Source organism: Schistocerca gregaria, chromosome 11, assembly GCF_023897955.1.
Source record: "Schistocerca gregaria isolate iqSchGreg1 chromosome 11, iqSchGreg1.2, whole genome shotgun sequence".
Classification (NCBI taxonomy): Eukaryota; Metazoa; Arthropoda; class Insecta; order Orthoptera; family Acrididae; genus Schistocerca; species Schistocerca gregaria.
The window spans coordinates 150,124,685-150,145,892 of NC_064930.1; the positions used below are offsets into that span (position 1 = coordinate 150,124,685).

Sequence of the window (21,208 nt, forward strand, 5' to 3'; positions counted from 1 at the left end):
GAACGAGGGGAACGAGGTAAAATCTAGAAGTGTGTGCTGAAAAGTAATGCCTCCAAACTCTCTTGTAAAAACTCTTAAAGCGATTTAAATAATACAACTATCTTCATTAACATTCTGTATCTCCATTCTTCACATTTACATATTTATTTCTCGACACAGTCACACTGACGTCGAACTCGTTTCCCAACAGTGAGAGACCGGTCGACCGATACTGTCACCGTACGACATTTCACTCTGTCGAAGGAGACACGATCTCACCTCCGCTCGCACGACTCTGTTACTGTCGAAGTGAAGTCCTCGTAGGAGTTCTAAAATTTTTGCAGACAGGTGACAGGATGTGAGATGACAGTGACCCCGAGGTGTCGGATCGGTGCAGAGATCGTGTGCGGCCCGGCACTGTCGTACCGAAGGAGACAGCGCTCCGTGTGTGTACGAAGTTTACTGCAGTCGGAGACTCGATTACAGCACGTCACACCACACACTACAATTCGGACCCCGACTAGTGTTACGGGTTCGCAACTCGTGTCAGTGAAGCGGGAGAGTTGACCAAATAATTTGCGGCACGACCGATACCGACGACAGAAAAAAATTTCGGAAGCATTTCTATTGAGTGTGCCTTCGTAGTACACTGGTAAGCACTGAGCCTACTTCCACCCAGAGGAGATGAGGGCAGGCTGAAAAGTACAAGTAGGTTACAGGACGGGAATAGTGCAGTTAAAAACTACAAGAAAAGGAGGTGGAAGTAAAAATCCAATAGAGAAATAATAAATAAAAAATGTATAAAAATACAATGAAAGGAAAGAATATCTGTAGATATTAGGAAACAGAAGTACACAATTGTGTGCAAAAAATTAGAGAGAAAATTACAAAAAGAAGGATAGCATTCTACGGACACATCGAAGTGCCCGAGCAGTTTGAAAAATTATAAGCCAACCCGAAGTGGCTCAGTGAAGTTTTCGGGTGGGGTACCGTTTAAGGGGAGAAGGGGAGGAGAGTGTCGCACGAGGACGTGTCGGAGGGCGAGTCACGTCTTCGGAGTCCGGGGGAGCCGGTACGTGGTGGGAGGGCACGGCGACAAATGAAATGGTAGTTAACTAAAGTGCGGGGTAAGACTGATGCTGAACATCTGCACGTACATACCTTGTAAGGGTGCCAAACCTGAGCACCAACTTTCTTAACGAGCAACGGCGGCCAGCTGTCATTCCGATCCCGAATCGTTCACCAGTTTCAAAGTATACGTAATCTGTACACTGGCACGTACCACACATTTAGGCAGAAATTTACGTTATATATAACTGGTGCTTCCATCAGATCTAGTCTAGTTCAGTAATGGACAGTGCCGTCAATCGGAGTCGCCCATGACTGTAGGAAACTGTGTTGCGTACCATGTCGGATCTCCGACTACCTCTAGCCGATTTCCCGAAGTGAGGAGCACGTTCCACACCTTCATCTGTAGAGGTATTCTGCCACCTCTACGACTGGCACAATATCCTCATCTGTCACTGCGGATGTGACTCTTTCTGTACATCTGTTCGTCCCCTCCTTTTTCAGCTCACTGCGAGATCCGTTCAGGTTCTAAGGAATCGTCGTTTTTTACAAATTATTCGAAACTTGTGTCATTTCTCGGTGCAGTCTCACACACTTTATACAGAGTCGGTGCCACAATTCTGCAGTTGCTACAAACGTGCATTTAGTTAGGAAACCATTTTCACCACCGGAAGACTGCCGACGAGACAGTGGCACAACTCGAGGGCGTACTGCCGCGAACTTTGGTCCTGCCAGCAGGAGGAGCTGAAAGTTGCTCACGGCAGGTCTAGTATACGAGGAATTCCCGGACCGCATTTGCTCGACGTGCCACCGTACCGTTCGGAGGAAAGGGCAAACGAGCAGCTTCTCTCGGCTGTTTTGCTTGCTATGTCTTCTAAAAACTTTTCCTTGGAAATATTCCAGTATGTCGAAATGTGGCCCAGCTGCAGAACACAACTGAATCGACAGACAAGTGCGAGTGACAGTGACGCTTTTTCCGGTCCCCACCCACCCACAAACTGTGGGCACCACCGGCCCGGCAGTCGCAGTGACGACAGTCCTTGCGGTCGACCACTGTCGTACGCCGTCATCGGCCGAAACGGTCTCGGTACGCCGGGACTGTGGACTGCCGAAAGTGAGAGGAAACCGCAGCCGTCACTTTTTCTGAGGACTTGAAGCTCTACCGTGCGGATGACGGTATCCTCGAGGCTAAAATATTTCGGAAGTCGAATGGACTCCTGTCGGACCTCCGGATGGGGGACTACTCACAGGGAAAACGAGACTGGCATTCTTGACATCGGAGCTATCGATGTTATACCCGTCGGGTGGGTACGTAGTTCGGACGACAGTTCGCAGTCAGATACGGTGGAAATCGACGAGGACTCGCGGCGAGTTACCGTCTCTGTGACAGCGAGCGCGCATCCTCACCCTGTGCCGGCGGCTGCGAAGCGAGTGGGATGGCGAGGCGGGCGTTGACGGCCAGCAGGTGGTCGCGACGCTGCAGCAGCGAGCTCACGTGCTCCTCCAGGCGCAGGTTCTCGGCACGCAGCTGGTGCAGGCACGACAGCAGGCTGGCGACTGCAACACCACACAACACTCCCTGTCACATCTCCACGTAATCGGGCGCCGGAGGTTACGTGGCAGACAATTTTGTACCGTCGCCGAAGAAACGGTACGGCCCGACCCACTTTATTCTTTTACAGTTACGTGTTATTCGTGTCCTTTCCTTTACACTAAACCAGTTCTCTTATCTGAAACTACATTAGCATTTTGTAAGGTAGAATAATGGAAAATGAAAGGGATACAAAGAAATGACAAACTGTGATAGCAGATTTAATCTGCCAGGAAGTTTCATATCAGCGCACACTCCGCTGCAGAGTGAAAATCTCATTCTGGAAACATCCCCCAGGCTGTGGCTAAGCCATGTCTCCACAGTATCCTTTCTTTCAGGAGTGCTAGTTCTGCATGTCTCGCAGAAGAGCTTCTGTAAAGTTTGGAAGGTAGGAGACGGATACTGGCAGAAGTAAAGCTGTGAGTACCGGGCGTGAGTCGTGCTTCGGTAGCTCAGTTGGTAGAGCACTTGCCCGCGAAAGGCAAAGGTCCCGAGTTCGAGTCTCGGTCGGGCACACAGTTTTCATCTGCCAGGAAGTTTCAAAACAATTCTACTTCACAGACAGTTTCGTGTTTCAGTTACATCAGCTTGTAAACATAGTAGAAATTCAGGTAGTCATTATTGGATTACAAACAATATGATGACGAATATTTTGATGCCTATTCTATACATACATCATAAGTAAACTATGAAATTGCAGGAGGGGATAATATAAGGAAGCTTTACTGCTCAAAAAGCACACATTTTACATTCCCTGCCATATTACACAATTTTTCTGATGTTCCTAGAATAGCGTAAAAGCGGGTTTTTACCTTATACAGAAGCCAATTACAAGACACCTGCCCACTAGCGAGATCCGAGAGTAGCAAACTGGTGACCGGTGGTCGTACGTGCAGACGGCACGAAACACCCGACCTGCTATTAGGTAAGAGCAAACCTGCAAAGAGTGCAGCCCATACAATGCAAAAAGGGAAGAGACACAGTAATGTGTGACTCGAAAAAGGCTTTCCTGTGGAAACGGTTTTGTTCATTTAACAACTGTTGTCAGTATTTTTTAAAATTAGGAAAAAATTTCAAGCTCTTGAAGTGTATCAAAACTGGTTCCCTCAGGAACTTAATAACACATATCCAGATGTTGATCTGTGTGTCCAACTTCGTATCTGCACTATTTAAAATGAAAACCAAGAAATGTTTCGTTTAAGTGCCACAACCTATATTACAATCTGTGAAAGGCTTTTCCCCACAGTCAGTTGTAAGCCCCGAATATTTTGATATCGTATAACTGCGATTTGCAAGGTACCGAGCTCATACTATTGTGCAGCCAACTGTGTCCTTCAGTTCCACCGAGAGGAGCAGAGTTACATTTACACGAGTGCCCGTTCTGCCTACTCGATCGTACTTTGACGAGTCACTACGTTACATTTTCGACCGCATGTAGTCGAGTAGATATTGTAATATAATTTCCCCATGTTTTATTATCCCGCTCTTTCTTTCTCTTTCAAAAAAGATTATTCGACAGTGACCCTTGTAATGACCTATTCGAATACAGACGAAGTGAGCAGCAGTCGAAGTGTTGCACAACGGTTACACAAAAATAAACTATATACTTCTATCTTCAGAAACTAAATCAAAAGGTAAACGATGTGGATCTGAATACCAGGAGTGAGTCTGGACTCGCAGCTGATACGGGATGCACACAGAGAGCACTATCACGAGTGATTTACTCGCTACACAAATTGACTATTCTGTGTCGGTAAGAAACAATTTCACTCTTCGTATTAAGCTTTCTTCCACTCTACTTAACTTACAGAAATATATCACGATGCAACTCTTCGAGTGTGAAAACAGTGTTTTTCTGAAAAAAAAAAATGGTACACTGGCCACATTTCAAAGAATTAAAAATATTAATTGGTTCCCCTCAATGAAAAAATAGTCAAAGACATTAATTTTCAGAGATTCTAACAACGATTATGGAACAAAGAATAGAAATAATATATATTTAGAATATATTACACTAAGTAAGTCCCAAAATAAGTCGAAATAAACTGGCATAAAGCTCTACAATGAACTGTATCTGTCAGTGAAAGACATGCCATACAATTGCTTCGGGAGGTACGTAACGGGCCAGACGCATTTATGAGGTAGAAGAGTTCTATAATAGGGAGGTAAACTAGAATTAACATTTAATTTTTAATGCAAAATACAACTGCAATGTCTACTTATTTTTAATCTGAAATCGTAACAACGTATAAATACCAAACCTGTATTACATACACAATCTGTCGGACTACTCACTGTCGAAGTGCTGGGCCTGCTCCATGAGGAACTGGCTGCCCTGCTCCCACTGCCGCTCCAGCAGCTGGTCCAGGCTCTGCGGCACCGTGCCCGGAGCTGCCGATGACGACGCCCCGGCGCCGCCTCCCGGCTGCCCGTTTGCTGCCGCCGCCGCCGACCGCGCCTGCATTGGACAGAAGTAGCGCCACCATCACTCTCGTTGTCGAACTCCGTGCGCACGTTGAGGGTATCGGTTCGCAAATTCTATTCCCCGCCCACTGTTGCGTCCTCTGACGTCACACAGTAGTTCGCGGCCGGCTTTGGAATTGTCGTACCGAGACCTCGCGCGTGTGTCAGCGAAATGCCTACTTGAAGTTACGCGAGTGGCTCAAAGACTTATCAAGTAATTCGAACGAGTCCAGTTGTTGTCAGATGTAGGAATAACTTTTGGTGTGCCCCGGGGAGATGTGTCGGTACCCTCGGTGTAAATGTCTTATATTAATGGCCTCGCAGACAATATTAATAATGAAATCGGACTTCTTGCAGACAATGCAGTTACCTGCAGTGGTGTGCTGTCTGAAAGCAGCCCTTTAGTGGCGCCACTAAATTGACACCAGTCCCGTGACTGGCAGTACTGTGTAATACTGCTCAACTGTCAATTAAACGAGAAGTGGCAGCTGTAAGAGAGCTCTGAATGTGTGGTACTAGCCACAACTCTCTTTTGCAGAGCTAGCTACAGAACGTACCCGCCAGCAGACTTAAACCCGAGAAACCGCCCTTGCTGACAGGAGACTTGCCTCTTCTGTACGGTAGGAGTTGTAAACAGAGAGAGGTTTGGCAGAAACTACCCCCAGAAAACTCTTGCCTTATTACCAATACTACAAAATGGGTAAACAGTTTCAGTCTTCCGAGGAAACTACAGACGTACTGGAATCGATTCCGTGTGGGCACAGAAGGTGCGGTGACCGTCCGTACTGTCGGGGGGGTCCGATAACGTCCCGTCGTCGACTGCCGGGTCATTGTGCAAACTACAGAGCACTAGACCGAGGAGAGAATTTTGAAAATTTCCTGGTGGACTCTATGGACTGCGTTTAGTGAACAAGATCAGGGAACTATTTAAAACACCTAGATATTCCGTTATAAAGTATATGAGTGCGTGGTTTTTATAATATGTTTGTTTCTATACTACATATTTAATAAGAGTTAATATAAAAATGCAAAATCATGAGATAAACCAAATTAATAATAATAGAATGCAGTGTCTTCTTTTGGACATGTCCAAAACAGCAGACACCATTCTGATCCGGAAGTCATTACGAATTAAGAGACACAAAGAAATTGCAGATATTGGCCGAGCGCGGGCATCGTTTGGAATCGACGGGTAAAGCTGAGAAGTAGTGTTGAAGAACAATTCGAACCCGGGCCTCCCCCTTTCTGGATGGACGCGCTGACCTGAATGCCGTCCGGATTCGGTGGTCATCACAATTGCACAGACTACGCTAGCACGCCTCCCGTCAGACCCAAATTCACAACTGAAACAATGTCTGCCCTTTTGGACGTGGCCGAAAGAACAGACACCTTATATATACATAATTAAGACGAGACTGCCAACGGTCTCTTCAGTGCAGATGCACACCGGGCTTAAAGGCTTGCGAGAATTGGTGAAATGCCACAGGTAATAAGGATAACGGGCAACGGGTACTACGTTAGTAGCGAGCAGATAAGTCGGGAATTTGGATCTGACAGGAGGTGCAGTACAGTAGTCCGTGTAGTTGCGACAGCCACCGTGTCCGCACGGCTCAGTGGACAGAGCATCTACATTTTAAGCAAGAGACCCACGTTCGAATTACGGTGTGGCACTAATTTTCAACGTTTCACGCTTATTTCGACAGATGCCCACTTGAAGACATTAATTTCACAATATACTGAAGTATTTACAAGAGAGTAACACAATGTATGAAACCATAAAGGCTTTAAAGTATCACGGAAAATATTAACTGGCAGTACATTATTACGATGTAATATTTGGCAAGCGAATGCGCAAATAGCATTCCGAGTCGAGTAACGATTCCAAAATTCGAACTGTGACACGCTAAGTAAATAGTCTACTTAAACATAGAACCTGATGCAGGTATTTTCACTCGTACACTGTTAACTTTCTACTAGCATTTCAGAGCACCTCCGGCCTCCGTCTGTTTCCGCAGAATGACCAGTACGTGGCCACCGACGGAGAGGGGCGAGGCGAGTACTCACCGAAGCGATGACCCTCGAGTGCAGCGGCGGCCCCACCAGCGACGAGTTGCTCGAGTCGGCCGGTGCGTACGCGTTGCCGTGCGCCTCCAGCTCCGCCGACAGCGTGTCCGACATCTTCTGCGCCATCGTCGAAGCGGGGTTCAGCTGGTTGCCCAGCATGTGTGGCGCCGACACGCCGTTCTGGAAACTGTTACCGGTACGAGTCGTCAGAGTTCGACGTCTACTCGAAACGTCAAGAACACTCTGTGTCACAACGAGCCGAAATGCGAGGGTCGGCTGTACATTTGGCGAATCTCTGGTTCGAGAGTGGAAGTGGATAACGTTCCGGTGCCAATTCTCGATAAAATGCATTTTCGGTGCTCCCACGTTCTCGGTACGCTGTGGCGCGCCCCTGGGCCCATTCCAAGTGTCAAATCGGTGAGAAAGTGTTTCGAACATTGACCACTAGACGCTGCGCTGCGTCTGTACGGAGCGGAGCTTCCTGAAGGGATTGCGAGTGCCGCACATAGACATCTCCTGCTTTTAGCCCGGGACGTTTCAGTGAGGTGAAATTCGAGTATTCGCCGGTGGGCCCAGTTTTTTCCGCTTCGACAGAGATTTTGCGATCGTAGAGAAATGTAAGTGAGGCCTCTCGTCTGTGAGATTTACACGAGATTGTTTGTCCAGATACAGCTGTAAACTGGAAGTGTGTAATACCAGTGCCTACAACACACCTTTGAAAGTTGCTGCTGAAACATTGTTGTCAATGTAGGGGCACGAGATCTGCAAATGCAGTACGATCAAATTTACTCAGTCATATCTGAAATAGCTAAATAAAAAGCTGTACTCTGAAACACGAGGACGGAAAAATGTCGACGTATTCGCCACAGGAACAGACACGGCAGACGTCTACTGCGCCGTGTCTCGTCTGAGGACTGGTCGTGTTTGTCGGTTATAAAACGGGAAGACCTGTCGGTGGTGCTGCCATTTCTACTTGAACGGCACAGGTAGCTTTACAGCAAACTTTGCAACATATGATGCCAATAGTGGAGTTGTATACGAAACAGAAGTCAATAGCGAGACTTTTTTGTTCAATTTACTTGTGTTATCCTCTTGAAAATTGTTTGAAAGAAATGAGATGTGCTTTTTGTCGATTACAGTTGTACTAGAAGGTGCATTTCAAATGGTCTCACAAAGTAAATGAAATAAGAGCTAAAAACAAAATACCTTTACTAGTTTTCAAAGTAATCACTATTCACAACAACAAATTCCCAAAATCAGTTGTAAAATTGTCACAAAACGTTTCTCACAGAATCGCTGCGAACACAGAGATCCCGTGCTGTCGGATAACTGCGAGGACCGCACGCTCGACTTTCTCGCTCAGTGCGAGGTTGCCACTCTTTGACAACTTCCTTATTCTCCACATTTGGTGGCGGCAGACCCCTTTTTGTTTCCTGCTTCAAACTGCCCTCACACGTGACTGCAGTGCTTCTAGCAATTCTGTGAGGGGCATTTCCTGAAAAGTTCCAACAGCTTTGCAACCGATATTGGAAGCATGTTGTAGTTAATGGTGGTTACTTTTGACAGTAAAGTGTTTTGTTCGTACCTCTCGATTCCTTTATTTTCTGAGACCTCTAACCAGACTCTTCTCTGTACTTGTATTAGTAAAATTAACGTAAGGCCTCTGCGTTAATGGCATTTTAAATAGAAACTTTGTTATTGACATTTAGAACCAGTCCGTTCTCTGGTACGGCACTTAGAATGTTCTTAACGAATTATTTATTCTCTCATTTGTCTCATTATTTTTCCAGTGACGAGGTGGGTGACAGACTCTGAATTCTGGTTATTTTTTAAAATCAAGATTTAGCACTCAGAACCCTTTCTATTTCCACTCTTCAACTGTACTCACAGGAGTGTCGATTACACAGAGCAAACTTTAGTAAGGTAATAAAATGTTAAAAACTTTTAGTTTCCAGTGATTTACTGAAATATGTTTATTCTTTATAGCGGAGGTACAAATGACGTGACCACAAAAGAAGAATAAATAAATCCTCCTAAGAGACAGAAAAGCCATTCAAGTAAGCAGGGCACAATTGTCAGTTGTATGAGCGTAAATTAGAAGACAGATCACAGAAGACCTTTGAGACTTGTGTATGCGCACTGTATCGTTTGTGGGAATAATTAAATTGTTATCTATCTTCTGCAGTTACGCCATACAGGTCCCGAGGAACATTCTCCTTCCTGCCTCTCACATTAAGTGGTGGCAGGTTTGTTCAGAAGTCTCTTAACTTTGCATCAAACATAAGTTACTGCCACTGTGACACATTACTCATTTCACACTGGAGCAAAACACTGGGTACCAGTGAGGCAGGTATTACGAAGTTTCGAAGACCAGTATGTGCCGAACCCCTTCATATTGCCACAGTAACAATTAAGTACACAGAAAGAGGTTCATTACAGCACAGACAGAGGATTTAACCAGTCATTCTTACCTAACACTAAATCCAAATGGAAATTTTAATTTTTATTAATTTAAATAAAAATAAATTTTAATACGTGGTGCAACAGGGTATGCAACATATGTACTCTCAACTGCGATTCACGCAATACAGATGTCGAGTCTCATAACAATCCTGTCACGTACAGTTTCCGTGCGACTTTTGACTGAGACAGAGTGAAGGTAAGTATTTCGTTTACAATGTTTAATGGCAAATGTTCACATATTCTTACAGGAGGCATACGGGTCAAAACAAGAAGAAAAGTTCCTGTAATTATATGTCTGGAAAAGTATATAGACTGAGATATGGGCAATTGAGGATGTGCAATACACAGCCCGAACTTTATTTGCAGAAGAGGCAGGAGACGGCACAGTAAATTACCACTACACGCACGTGTGGGCAGACATAAATCCTCGTGTTGTCAATCGCAGTCGAGACGTCGCAAAAGCTTCGGCATCAATGTAGGGGACGAAATGTCAGCGAAGTGCTTCACTGAACAGATCGACAGGCACCGATTTCTGCACAACACATTACCAACGCTACCGGGGAAAATCACTCTCGCAGGAAGATGACAGCGGATGAAAGAGTGTCAACCCATCTGTGAGGGAATCTCTCACCACTCCATTCCAATAGTGACGGATCACTCGAAGTGATCCGGTAGCACGGCCTTCCAGTTTGCAAAGCTCTAACCTGTCAGATTACTGGATACAGAGACGTTTAAAGGCACCAATGTACGCACGACCTGTCGACAGATACCTTACGGGAGTGTGTGACCGGTGCGATCTGAACAGACTCGGACGTATATCGAAGAGTTCGCGTTCACGGAAAGCAAGGGCCAGTGGACGTGCGGCACTGCCTGTAGTGCCTCCTCTGTGTAAGACAAGTGGGAACGAGAGGACATAACAGCATACATCTCGACACTTATCAGTATGCAGACATATCGTTGTAGACTAATACTATCTCCTTTAGGAAAAGGTGAAAGTCTCTTTTAAACCATCTGTATACTCTATGTTGTTCTTGTTGTTGTCTTCAGTCCTGAGACTGGTTTGATGCAGCTCTCCATGCTAATCTATCCTGTGCAAGCTTCTTCATCTCCCAGTTCCTACTGCAACCTACATCCTTCTGAATCTGCCTGGTGTATTCATCTCTCGGTCTCCCTCTATGATTTTTACCCTCCACGCTGCCGTCCAATGCTAAATTGGTGATCCCTTGATGCCTCAGGACATGTCCTAACAACTGATCCCTCCTTCGGGTCAAGTTGTGCCACAAACTTCTCTTCTCCCCAATCCCATTCAATACCTACTCATTAGTTACGTGATCTACCATCTTAATCTTCAACATTCTTCTGTAGCACCACATTTCAAAAGCTTCTATTCTCTTCTTGTCCAAACTATGTATCGTCCACATTTCACTTCCATACATGGCTACACTCCGTACAAATACTTTCTGAATCGACCTCCTGACACTTAAATCAATACTCGATGTTAACAAGTTTCTCTTCTTCAGAAACGCTTTCCTTGCCATCGCCAGTCTACATTTTATATCCCCTCTACTTCAACCATCATCAGTTATTTTACTTCCTAAATAGCAAAACTCCTTTACTACTTTAAGTGTCTCATTTCCTAATCTAATTCCCTCAGCATCACCCGATTTAATTAGACTATATTCCATTATCCTCGTTATGCTTTTGTTGATGTTCATCTTATATCCTCCTTTCAAGTCACTGTCCATTCCGTTCAACTGCTCTTCCAAGTCCTCTGCTGTTCCTGACAGAATTACAATGTTATTGGCGAACCTCAAAGTTTTTATTTCTTCTCCCTGGATTTTAATACCTACTCCAAATTTTTCTTTTGTTTCCTTTATTGCTTGCTCAATATACAGATTGAATAACACCGGGGAGACGCTACAACCCTGCCTCACTCCCTTCCCAACCACTGCTTCCCTTTCATGTCCCTCGACTCTTCTAACTGCCATCTGGTTTCTGCACAAATTGTAAATAGCGTTTCGCTCCCTGTATTTTACCCCTGCCACCTTCAGAATTTGAGAGAGAGTATTCCAGTCAACATTGTCAAAAGCTTTCTCTAAGTCTACAAATGCTAGAAACATAGGTTTGCCTTTCCTTTATCTAGCTTCTAAGATAAGTCGTAGGGTCAGTATTGCCTCACGTGTTCCAACATTTCTACGGGATCTAAACTGATCTTCCCCGAGGTCGGCTTCTACCAGTTTTTCCATTCGTCTGTAAAGAATTCGCATTAGTATTTTGCAGCATTGACTTATTGAACTGATAGTTTGGTAATTTTCAGATCTGTCCACACCTGCTTTCTTTGGGATTGGAATTATTATATTATTCTTGAAGTATTTCACCTGTATCATACATCTTGCTCACCAGATGGTAGAGTTTTGTCAGGACTGGCTCTCCCACGGCTGCCAGTAGCTCTAATGGAATGTTGTCTGGTACGGGGGCCTATTCTATAGACCACTACAAAGAGCACGGAAGGGGTCGGTTGCTACTGCACAACGTATCGAGGTTTCCTTCCAATCTATTCACAGGAAGGAGGACTGCCTAATGTTCGCTGTAACGAGTCTCGTCCCACGTTCGCAATCTCTTTGGGAGTGATACACCCAGAGCTAAAGTACATTTCTAATTTCTCTTCAGTTTCGAAACTTCTTAAGCCGGCTTCTGCGGAACGGTCTGCACGTATCATTGAATGTCCTCCGATTCGGATGAAGCCCTCTCTCGAGTGTCAGATGCACTTCGCAACGTTCGTGTTGTCCCCCTCCTTATAAGATTGACCTCCCCCGACGGTCCTACTCGGTACAGGTTCCGCACGTTCAGGTAGCAATTTTCTGAGCTACCTCGCTCGTTCGGCACGGTGATTCCTCCCCACCTGTCGAGTTTCTGACTTAGGCTAATAATAGTTTTATTCCCTTTCTCTATTTTTTTGCCAGATTATCAATACTGTTATGCAAGTAATATGTGACGCACATTCTGAAATTTCAAAAATACGATTCAGCTTTCCCGCCATTTACATTTATTATTCAGTTATTCATTTCACGTATGCCACTTCTAAGAGTATTGCTAGTAGCTATTTTTGCTATAAATCGCTGTAACTAAAAGTTACAGCTAAATGAAGTTCGCACTTTGGTTCAATATGTGCTAAACTTTGTGACACAATCATCTTAATCCCGTATAGTGACACACTATTTGAAAACTAACAGTTCCAATGTCCCTTAAATGCATTTTAAATTACCTAAAATTAGTTACCTTTAAAATAATTAAACTTTTAAGTTCATACGAAGCCTAATTTTCTGTCACAGATTATGTCGTACCAATGTTACACTGCAAATCTGAACTACTTACCTTTGTTACCTTAATTTTCCAGTCAATATCACATACAGTAAAAATTCGTTAACAAACTAATACTTTTGCATAATTTAACCTAATTTGCAATACATATAAATGATAAGATTCACATCCTGTAAAAATGTTAGTGCCCACATATTTTTCTAAATTTCTCATCATCTACATTTTCTATCAGCCAAAACAACACTAGCTTTTGTAGTTCCTCTAAAATAGTAACGTCCAAGCTAGCTTATTTTTAAAGCATAATCTACTTTACGAAATAAGTGTTTTCAAGCCTGCCCGTAAGCACACGGATGTCACTCAAAACTGGGAGTTCTCAATCTGGAAGGTTACGAGTAAGAGCTGCATGCGGCGCGCTCCACGAGTGCACGCGGTTGTGCACATTCTTCAAGTAAAATACACCGACGGACAACTGTGTAGCTCTTCAATACTGACATTTAATAACTTTCGAGCCATTGCAATAATTCAATTGAACTGTGCGTGATCGATAGGAAGTGCGGAATGCTACCATCGTAAGAATTAGTGATTCCCGGACACAGCGCTTCTCCTAAGGGCTCAAACTAAATAAATTAATGATGTGTAATGCAGTATCATAAATGTGAACTGTGGTATTTTTTTGTAAATATGAGCTTCGTTTCGTGCCACAACGGAACAATTAACTTCACCACTGCAATTGTAAATTTCAGTCTGTCTGTGTGTGCTAAGGTATTTTCATAGTCGACAAGCTGGTCACCATTTCTAACAATTAAACTTAACGAAAAATAATTGTGCGTGTTAGTGCAAACTGAACTGAGGCGTCGTGTACATCCCACACTCATTCAGATTTTCAGGCTTGCAATTGTAACATTACAAGCAGCCGGTCTCACTGCCACAGAACTGACTGAATACGACAGATCGGTTACGGGCCGACGTGTTTGTCGGGGTGGCCAACTTTATCTGAACGTGGCTGCCGTTTACGTACCGTGCTCTCAAAAAACGAAAACAGTTTCGAGCGATGTTATTATCCTTCGGGATTTTGACCAACAGGTCCGACCTCGGTACATCTTTTATCAAACTGTTTGCTAATATTTCACCACTACTACGAGGTTTCGGTACTGACATTATTATGCTGTGTTGTCGGGATAAGGAGTAGAAGTGTACGGCAACGTCAGTGAGCCACATACGAAGTTAATGGCCGTACTGTGCCCACACCCCGGGGGAATGGGACAGTATGTCGTACGTCGACTGAGCGGTCCTGCCAAGAGAATGAGGTCCGTACCGTACCGTTACAGAATGACTGCATTTTCCCAATACTGTAGCAGTTCTGCAGTCTCCTTCACCTACAACTGAGCAGACGCGAACGAGTGTACAAACCGTGACAGCGATCACTTTAACTGACCGAACAGGGCGATCACGATGCAAACTGGCGTGAGTGGTGACGAGTGTGGTACGCTGCCAGATTCACAGATTCCTGCAGCCAGAGGGAGAGATCTGCGAGCAAACGGCGTAGACCAGCTCTCCGGACTGGGGGTTCGCCAAAATGGCCATATTGTACAAAAGCAACAGAGTTTTTGGCAAAAATAACTGGTAAAATATTCCTAAGAGAAAGTGAGATCAGTCCCAGTCGACTTTAAGAAAAACAGAACCCGAGTGAAGATCTCTATCGGCCAATGCTTTTTATGACGAGTCGTCAACTGAAATACGAGGATATACATTCTCAGCGTGTCAGACGGTATCGGGTGACACTTTTTTCGAAGCGGCAATATTTTTATGAGGGGCAATCAAATGTAAACTTAACACCCATAACAACGGTTACATTCAAAACTAATCACCACGCGTATCGAGGCGTTCATTCCACTGGGAGACGTGACGATCGATTCCCGTTTCGTAGAATGTGGTCGGTCGCTGACAGATCTACAATCGCACCCACTCTCGCACTTCCACGTCTGACCGAAACTCGCGTCTGTCCACATCTTTCTATAAATTGCCAAATACGTCACAATCACACGGTGAAACATCTGGGCTGTACGGTGACGGTGCAGTGTTTTCCGACCGAATCGTCGAAGCGTAGCATCCGAGAAAGAAGGCATCCTGCACTCGTAGAGTTCCTCGAGGGTGAACTGCGATCGGCGTGCACTAAAGCCAAAATCTGCGGTAATGCCGTCACTCACGATCGAATGACTGCTAAACTGCAGTGGTTTGAGTAACAAACACTAACATTCTCCGTACAGCCCTGATTGTTCACCGTGTGATTTTCACGTCTTCGGTAACTTGAAGAAATGTACGGGTCAATGCCGGTTCAGTCAGAAGAGGAACTGCAGACCGCTTTCCACGAAACAGGAATCGACTGTCTTATCCTGCAGTCCACAAAGCTTCTATAAGATATTCGTGTTTCTGCAGTTAGGTACACATGTATTTACTGTAACAATCAGAACACAATAACATATCTGAATATGCCTCATCAATTGCCTATCCACTAATAGCAAAATCTATTATATGTCGTGTACACAGGTGAGGCTTCAGTCGAGATAAGAGCAGTTGATCCAGTACGGAATTAATTACGTTAGTTACTACACCAGCAATTTGTAGAATGAGGAAGCAATAAATAAAATTGCGAACAAATCAGGAAAGTGGATTAAAAGTGCAGGGAGAAGAAAGAAAAATTTTACACATTTACTAATGACTTTTACACTGCGGGACAGGGGCAGGGGCAGAGGGGGGGAGGGGAGCAGTAGCGCAGCATCCTCGAGAAAAAGGTTCGGTGGCACCAGGTACAATACGTGCACACTAAGAGGTCGTAGTGTAGGAGATTAATCAGTCACAACTATCAGAGACCAAACGGTGCTCGGGAGGCCAGTCTGTGGTGCCTCCGTTTCGAATCTGCCGACAGTAACACTGCAGAGTTTAGAGGCAAAGAGTGTTTGCGACATCCGTTCCACAGTATGCCCGTGTCCTGCCTACGAGTACACTTTCCTGTCGGGCAGCTCCAGGCACTTAGCGGCGGTGCCTCACCACTTTCGACAGTGGAACATTCCCGCACCCTCAGACCGGGTACCGGACATCCGTGCAGTGCAGACGCACACAGAGTTCTACGTACCGCGCGAATGGCGACGGCCGACAGGACGTCGTCCGGGGACATAGCACGGGCACGTGTCGCAACTGTCGAGTCGGTAGAGATCGGTGGGAAGTGTCTGCTCGCGGCAGTATAGAGATCGTCCGTGCCTCCGGCAACAATACCACCGAGCACACCTACTCTGGCGCCACGAAACAGTCGACCAGAGCCCGGAACGGTGTTCTGTCATTTACAGATACGAGAACGGGTTATAACGGTACGCGACTGGCGGACGTACGCGTGTACAACGCAGACCTGGTGAGCGACCTATTCCGGACTGCATTCGCCCACGACACGCGGATCTGTCCAGGGCTTCACTGTGTGGGAAGCTGTCAGTTACAGCTCGTGGCCACATCAGGGGTTTTTCTAGTGCCCACTACCATACAGAGCTCCCGCTTCTGCCGCCACTGTCAGTTCTTCGAACGGAAGGTGACGAGCTCTACCGGTGGGCCGAGGAAGGTCTGCGTATGGCTGCCGAACCGTGACGTGCTCTCTGCGGTGTAAGACGACTGCCCGGCCGGCGAGATCGGCAGATCTCTCGCCGATAGCCTACGAGCTGCAGTGTAGCGAGAAGTTACTCGTACTCCGGGGCCCGAGAGAACTGTCACCGAATGGCGACGGGCGGTGTGACGGACTCCGGACGGACTATCGCGGTCTGCCGTTCGGGATTTTTGTGACCGTCTACGAACCTGCCTGGCTGCCGGAGGGGGTTACACTGTGCAGTGACTACACTGTTCGGGTACACTTTGCCGTGACGTGTGTTTCGACGGATCCAAATTTGCTACACTTCACTACTACAGTGATGTAACTACCCATTCCTTCACTTGTCAATAAAATGACTCTGTCCTCGAAGGTCTCACATTTTTTTTCCCCCCCCGACTGAGAAGAGAAGTCAAACAGAATGGGCAGCCCCGGAAACAGGTAACGAGTCTAATGAAAAGAGGTTATACAATTAACAATAACAGAAATGTACTCAAATTGAATCTAAGAAGTAGATTAGAAAATGAGGTGCTAGAAGTAGTAGAATTTTACAACTCGGCAGCTAAATTAGATGTGACAAGTACAAAACGCATGCTACAATTAGCGAGGAAAGCTCTTCTCGATAAGGTAATCTGTTACTGTTAAATATACATTTAATTGTTAGGAAGTCTCTTTTTGAAGGAATTTGTGTGGAATATAGTTTTGTACATGACTGAAATACGAACTGTAAGCAGCTGAAACAATAACAGAATAAAACCATTTGAAATGAAGAATACAGAACTACTCAATAAAGCTAAGCAAAAAATTGACAGCACAACTTCACTAAAAGAAGAGGTCGGGCAATGAGCAATGGTCAATTTGGCAATGAAATTCAGTCTCGTGGGGAGTGACAATTCTGAGGGGGAGACCGAGCCTCGACTGGGTACAAGTGGACGTGGGTCGGACTAGTTGTGCAGAGCTGAAGAGACACTCAAAGAATAGGTTAGCTGGGAGAGATGCACGGAATCACTCTATAGACCCTAATGACCGCCTGCCAGAAACTACCGCACGTCCCGCACTCCGGAGGCAGTGGCTCCTCCCCTCCCGCACACAGCAGCAGTGTCCTACTCACGGCTTGACGTCCCGCTCGTCCTTCTCCCGGCGGGCACGACCAACGCCGGTGACGGGAAGGGCTGCCTTGGCGCAGGCGGAGGCGGCGGCACTGCCGACGGTGCAGGACCTGCGCGACGACGACGAGGCGGCGGGCGCTGACTGCGCGCTTTCCGAGCCGGGGCTGCTCGGCGGGGACTCCTTGACGGGCAGAGGGGGAGGGGTGGGATCGCCGCCCCCTCGCCGGCTCTTGGTGACGGGGGCCACCGTGGGGGCGGACGGGAGACTGCTGCTCCCACCCGCCCCGCGACGCGGTTTCCCGCTGCGGTTTACGGCGACCGGTGCCACCGACTTCGTGTCCACCGGTGGGGTCGAGGCAGACGTCCCCGGCTTCTCCGTCGACTGCGACCTGCACGGGAGGTACGAATTTCGTTACACGTGCTCTACTGTGACGAGGTGTGGATAGGGACAAGAAAAAATAGTTTTATTTCGTGGGCAAGTTCAGTGTTACTTTTTACCAAATTTGGTATAAATTTTTGCGAAATTGGGTGTTAATTATTGCAGAGTTTGGTGCTATTTTTTGTCACATTAACCACCATTTTTGGCCAAATTCTCAGTTATTTTATTTAGTCCAATTCTGAGATACTTTTTCCTTTTTCCGTGTTATTTTTCACTGGTTTTAGTGCTTTTTTCAACTTCAGTGTCATTTTTTGCCAAATTCTGAGATATTTTTTGCCAAATTCTGAGTTATATTTTGCCAAATTCTGAGTTATATTTTGCCAAATTCTGAGTTATATTTTGCCAAATTCTGAGTTATATTTTGCCAAATTCTGAGTTATATTTTGCCAAATTCTGAGTTATATTTTGCCAAATTCTGAGTTATATTTTGCCAAATTCTGAGTTATATTTTGCCAAATTCTGAGTTTCTTTAATGTGTCAAATTCGATGCCCTTTTTTTCCTAATTCAGTGCTAAATTTTCCCTAACTCAGCATTATTCTTTGCCAAATTTTGTGTTACCTTATGTTGAATTTGGTGTGTTGTTAATTTTGTCAATTTTGGTGATTTTTTTCTCATTTCATTGCCTTTTTTTTTGTAACTTCAGATGCCACATCATACTTCGTTAGGCAGGCAATGAACTGTGGTTTTAAGATTATACACACACCTCAGCCTCGAGAGGAAAAAGAAGAGAAAATACAATTTTAGTTTTCAATAACTACCGGTTACGAATATTGTTTAATTGTCATCATCAGTTTTATAACATTTTTGTATGGGAAAAATGACAAATTTAACGATATTGTGAAAAAATCACTTATTTCGTGTTATTTCACTAAACACTATCAGTTTTGCATTATCTTTTTCACAAAATTTTTCTGTCCCTAAGTATCGGAGCGATTATATGCGAGACAATTGCGCAGCAATACAGTTTACATAATTTCCAATAGGCCACAGTGGCTATTCTCGATGTAACCTGAAACTTAATAGTATAATAACGAATGATATATAGTCGTGAGAGATGCTATCACGGTGTAATTTTTAAAATTTTCCTGTAGCAGTCTCGCACCAGAGGAAGTTGGTACCATCATATCTGTTCTCGTACCATTGTTGATATTATTCTAATTTTTTTTTCTTTCTTTATTTGATCTCGTTACACAAATGGCACATACATAACAGTTTCACACATTGGCCACCTTCCATTTGAGCAGGAATTCATAAAATATTATTGTTAACATTGTAATTTCCCAATTACAATAGTGTAATTTGTTTATCTTTAAGTAATTTTTTAAAAAGAGATACCAAGTATTTAAATTTGGTAAAGAAGACATATAGTTCAAATTTTAGTGAGCAAATAGTTATTTGTTTATAAAGTGATATAGCTTGGGGAAACAGCACTCATTCATCTCTTCTCAGTAAACATCTTACTTTTTACAAAAATGTCTGAGCCCCACACGTGACTCGTGTTCCCGCCATCACGTATTTTACACCCTGTTTTTAACATATTTTCACCTCACCACGTTAATTTAGATTACTACTGCCACCGAGCTGCTGCCTTGCCCGACTGTGAGCGGCACTAGCAGCGCGTATCCATATGCTCCCCCTCGTAGTGTCTTTGCTTGACTGCTGTTACTTGCCAGTTGTCGTCAGTCGTAAGCAAGTCAGGTCTGCCGCTCAGCTGGAAAGCGTCTGGAGCGCAGTCCGGAGAGTTGCAGTGTGGCACCGGTGCAGTCGGGTCGGAGCAGCAGTGAGGTCTGCGCCGACATGGCTCGCCCCACTATTGCTGCAATGCGTCACTCGAGACGGGCCACGGTATCGACGGACCTTCGGTCGGTCGCCCTATCAGACGACGCGTTTCAGCTCGCCGATCGTTATAGAGTCAGCAGTGTGTGTGTGTGTGTGTGTGTGTGTGTGTGTGTGTGTGTGTGTGTGTGTGTGTGCTTAGCTACTTTCGGGTATCGTTCAGGTCTTCGTGCAAGTGTCTGTCAGGTTCCAATGACAACCATTTTAGATGCTGTTGGCATTCTGAGCGAGTCGGTCGTTCGCTGTGGACCGGGGAAGTTCTCTCCGCACAGTGCAGTCGGTTGGGTCCGCCGGCAGTCCCCTCAGTGTCAGGGCGTGTGTCTCCGGGACGTCAAAGTCGAGTAGTGGTTTCGAGTACCCGAGTGACGTCCATTCACGTTGTGTGATTCGCTATTGGGGAGGTTTCCCTGTGAGCTACACCGAGTGTTTCTATTGCTGAAATTTAGTCGCAGTGCAGTGGAACTAACTGTATCGGTTGACTACAATTCGAGTGCACCGGCAGAATTTTCCGCCTTGTGGCCGTTAGTATTCCGGTTACCTGCCCTGGCCACTGACGTATTTTCAGGCAGTGTCCTTTCCTCACCAGTTGTCGCTGTCCGAACGGTGGGTAGTTCGATAGCATAATACGTATATGTATTTGATTGTGGATAATCGTGGCCGTATCATTTTGTGTTTCAATTCTAGCGTACCGATCGGTGGCAAGTAACTCGTTGTCGGTCGGTCCGTGGCTGTCACTCGGTTGTGTTCTGACAGATCACCACCTGTCTCACCGACGTGAACAAGGGCAGACCGACCCCCTGGAGGCTTCAGAGTTGTGTTGTCCCTACTGTCTTTCTCACCGGTGTTTAACTGTCTGTTTATAATATATCAGAGCCAATGATAAAAGAAAAATTCTCAGCTGTACTGTGTTTTATGGAAGTAAGTTTGAATTCCGTGACGTAGTATTTGCCGAAAGGGTATTGCCGTTGTGTTGTCTTTTCTTTTAGTCTGGTTTCATCTACTAAAAATTTGATGTTTATGGTCAAATTTTTTTAAAAAATTTTGTGAAATTAATTTTGAGCCTTCAAACTTGGAACTGTATTCTTAAAATTACCTTTCAAGATTAAACATTTCGAGTTTCTGCCTTTGAACGGTTATGGTAATTTACTTTAAAATCTTGCAAAATTTATTGTGGGCCTTCAGCCATGTTGTTTATGTTTGTCTAACCACCATTGCCTTGAGGCTTTCAACCTAGCTGTCATTAATA

General features: G+C 45.1%; 1 protein-coding gene across 1 annotated transcript in view; it reads right to left on the reverse strand.

Annotated features, from left to right (window-relative positions):
* The window catches only part of LOC126295480 (protein AF-17-like), a 106,011-nt gene that overhangs the window by 25,195 nt on the left and 59,608 nt on the right, over positions 1–21,208 (reverse strand). Inside the window, exons 10-13 of the mRNA XM_049988027.1 lie at positions 17,689–18,075; positions 7,166–7,352; positions 4,934–5,096; positions 2,455–2,604 (exon numbers count right to left, since the gene is read on the reverse strand). Coding sequence (XP_049843984.1) covers positions 2,455–2,604; positions 4,934–5,096; positions 7,166–7,352; positions 17,689–18,075 — 887 coding nt within the window. The remainder of the gene's footprint in view (positions 1–2,454; positions 2,605–4,933; positions 5,097–7,165; positions 7,353–17,688; positions 18,076–21,208) is intronic.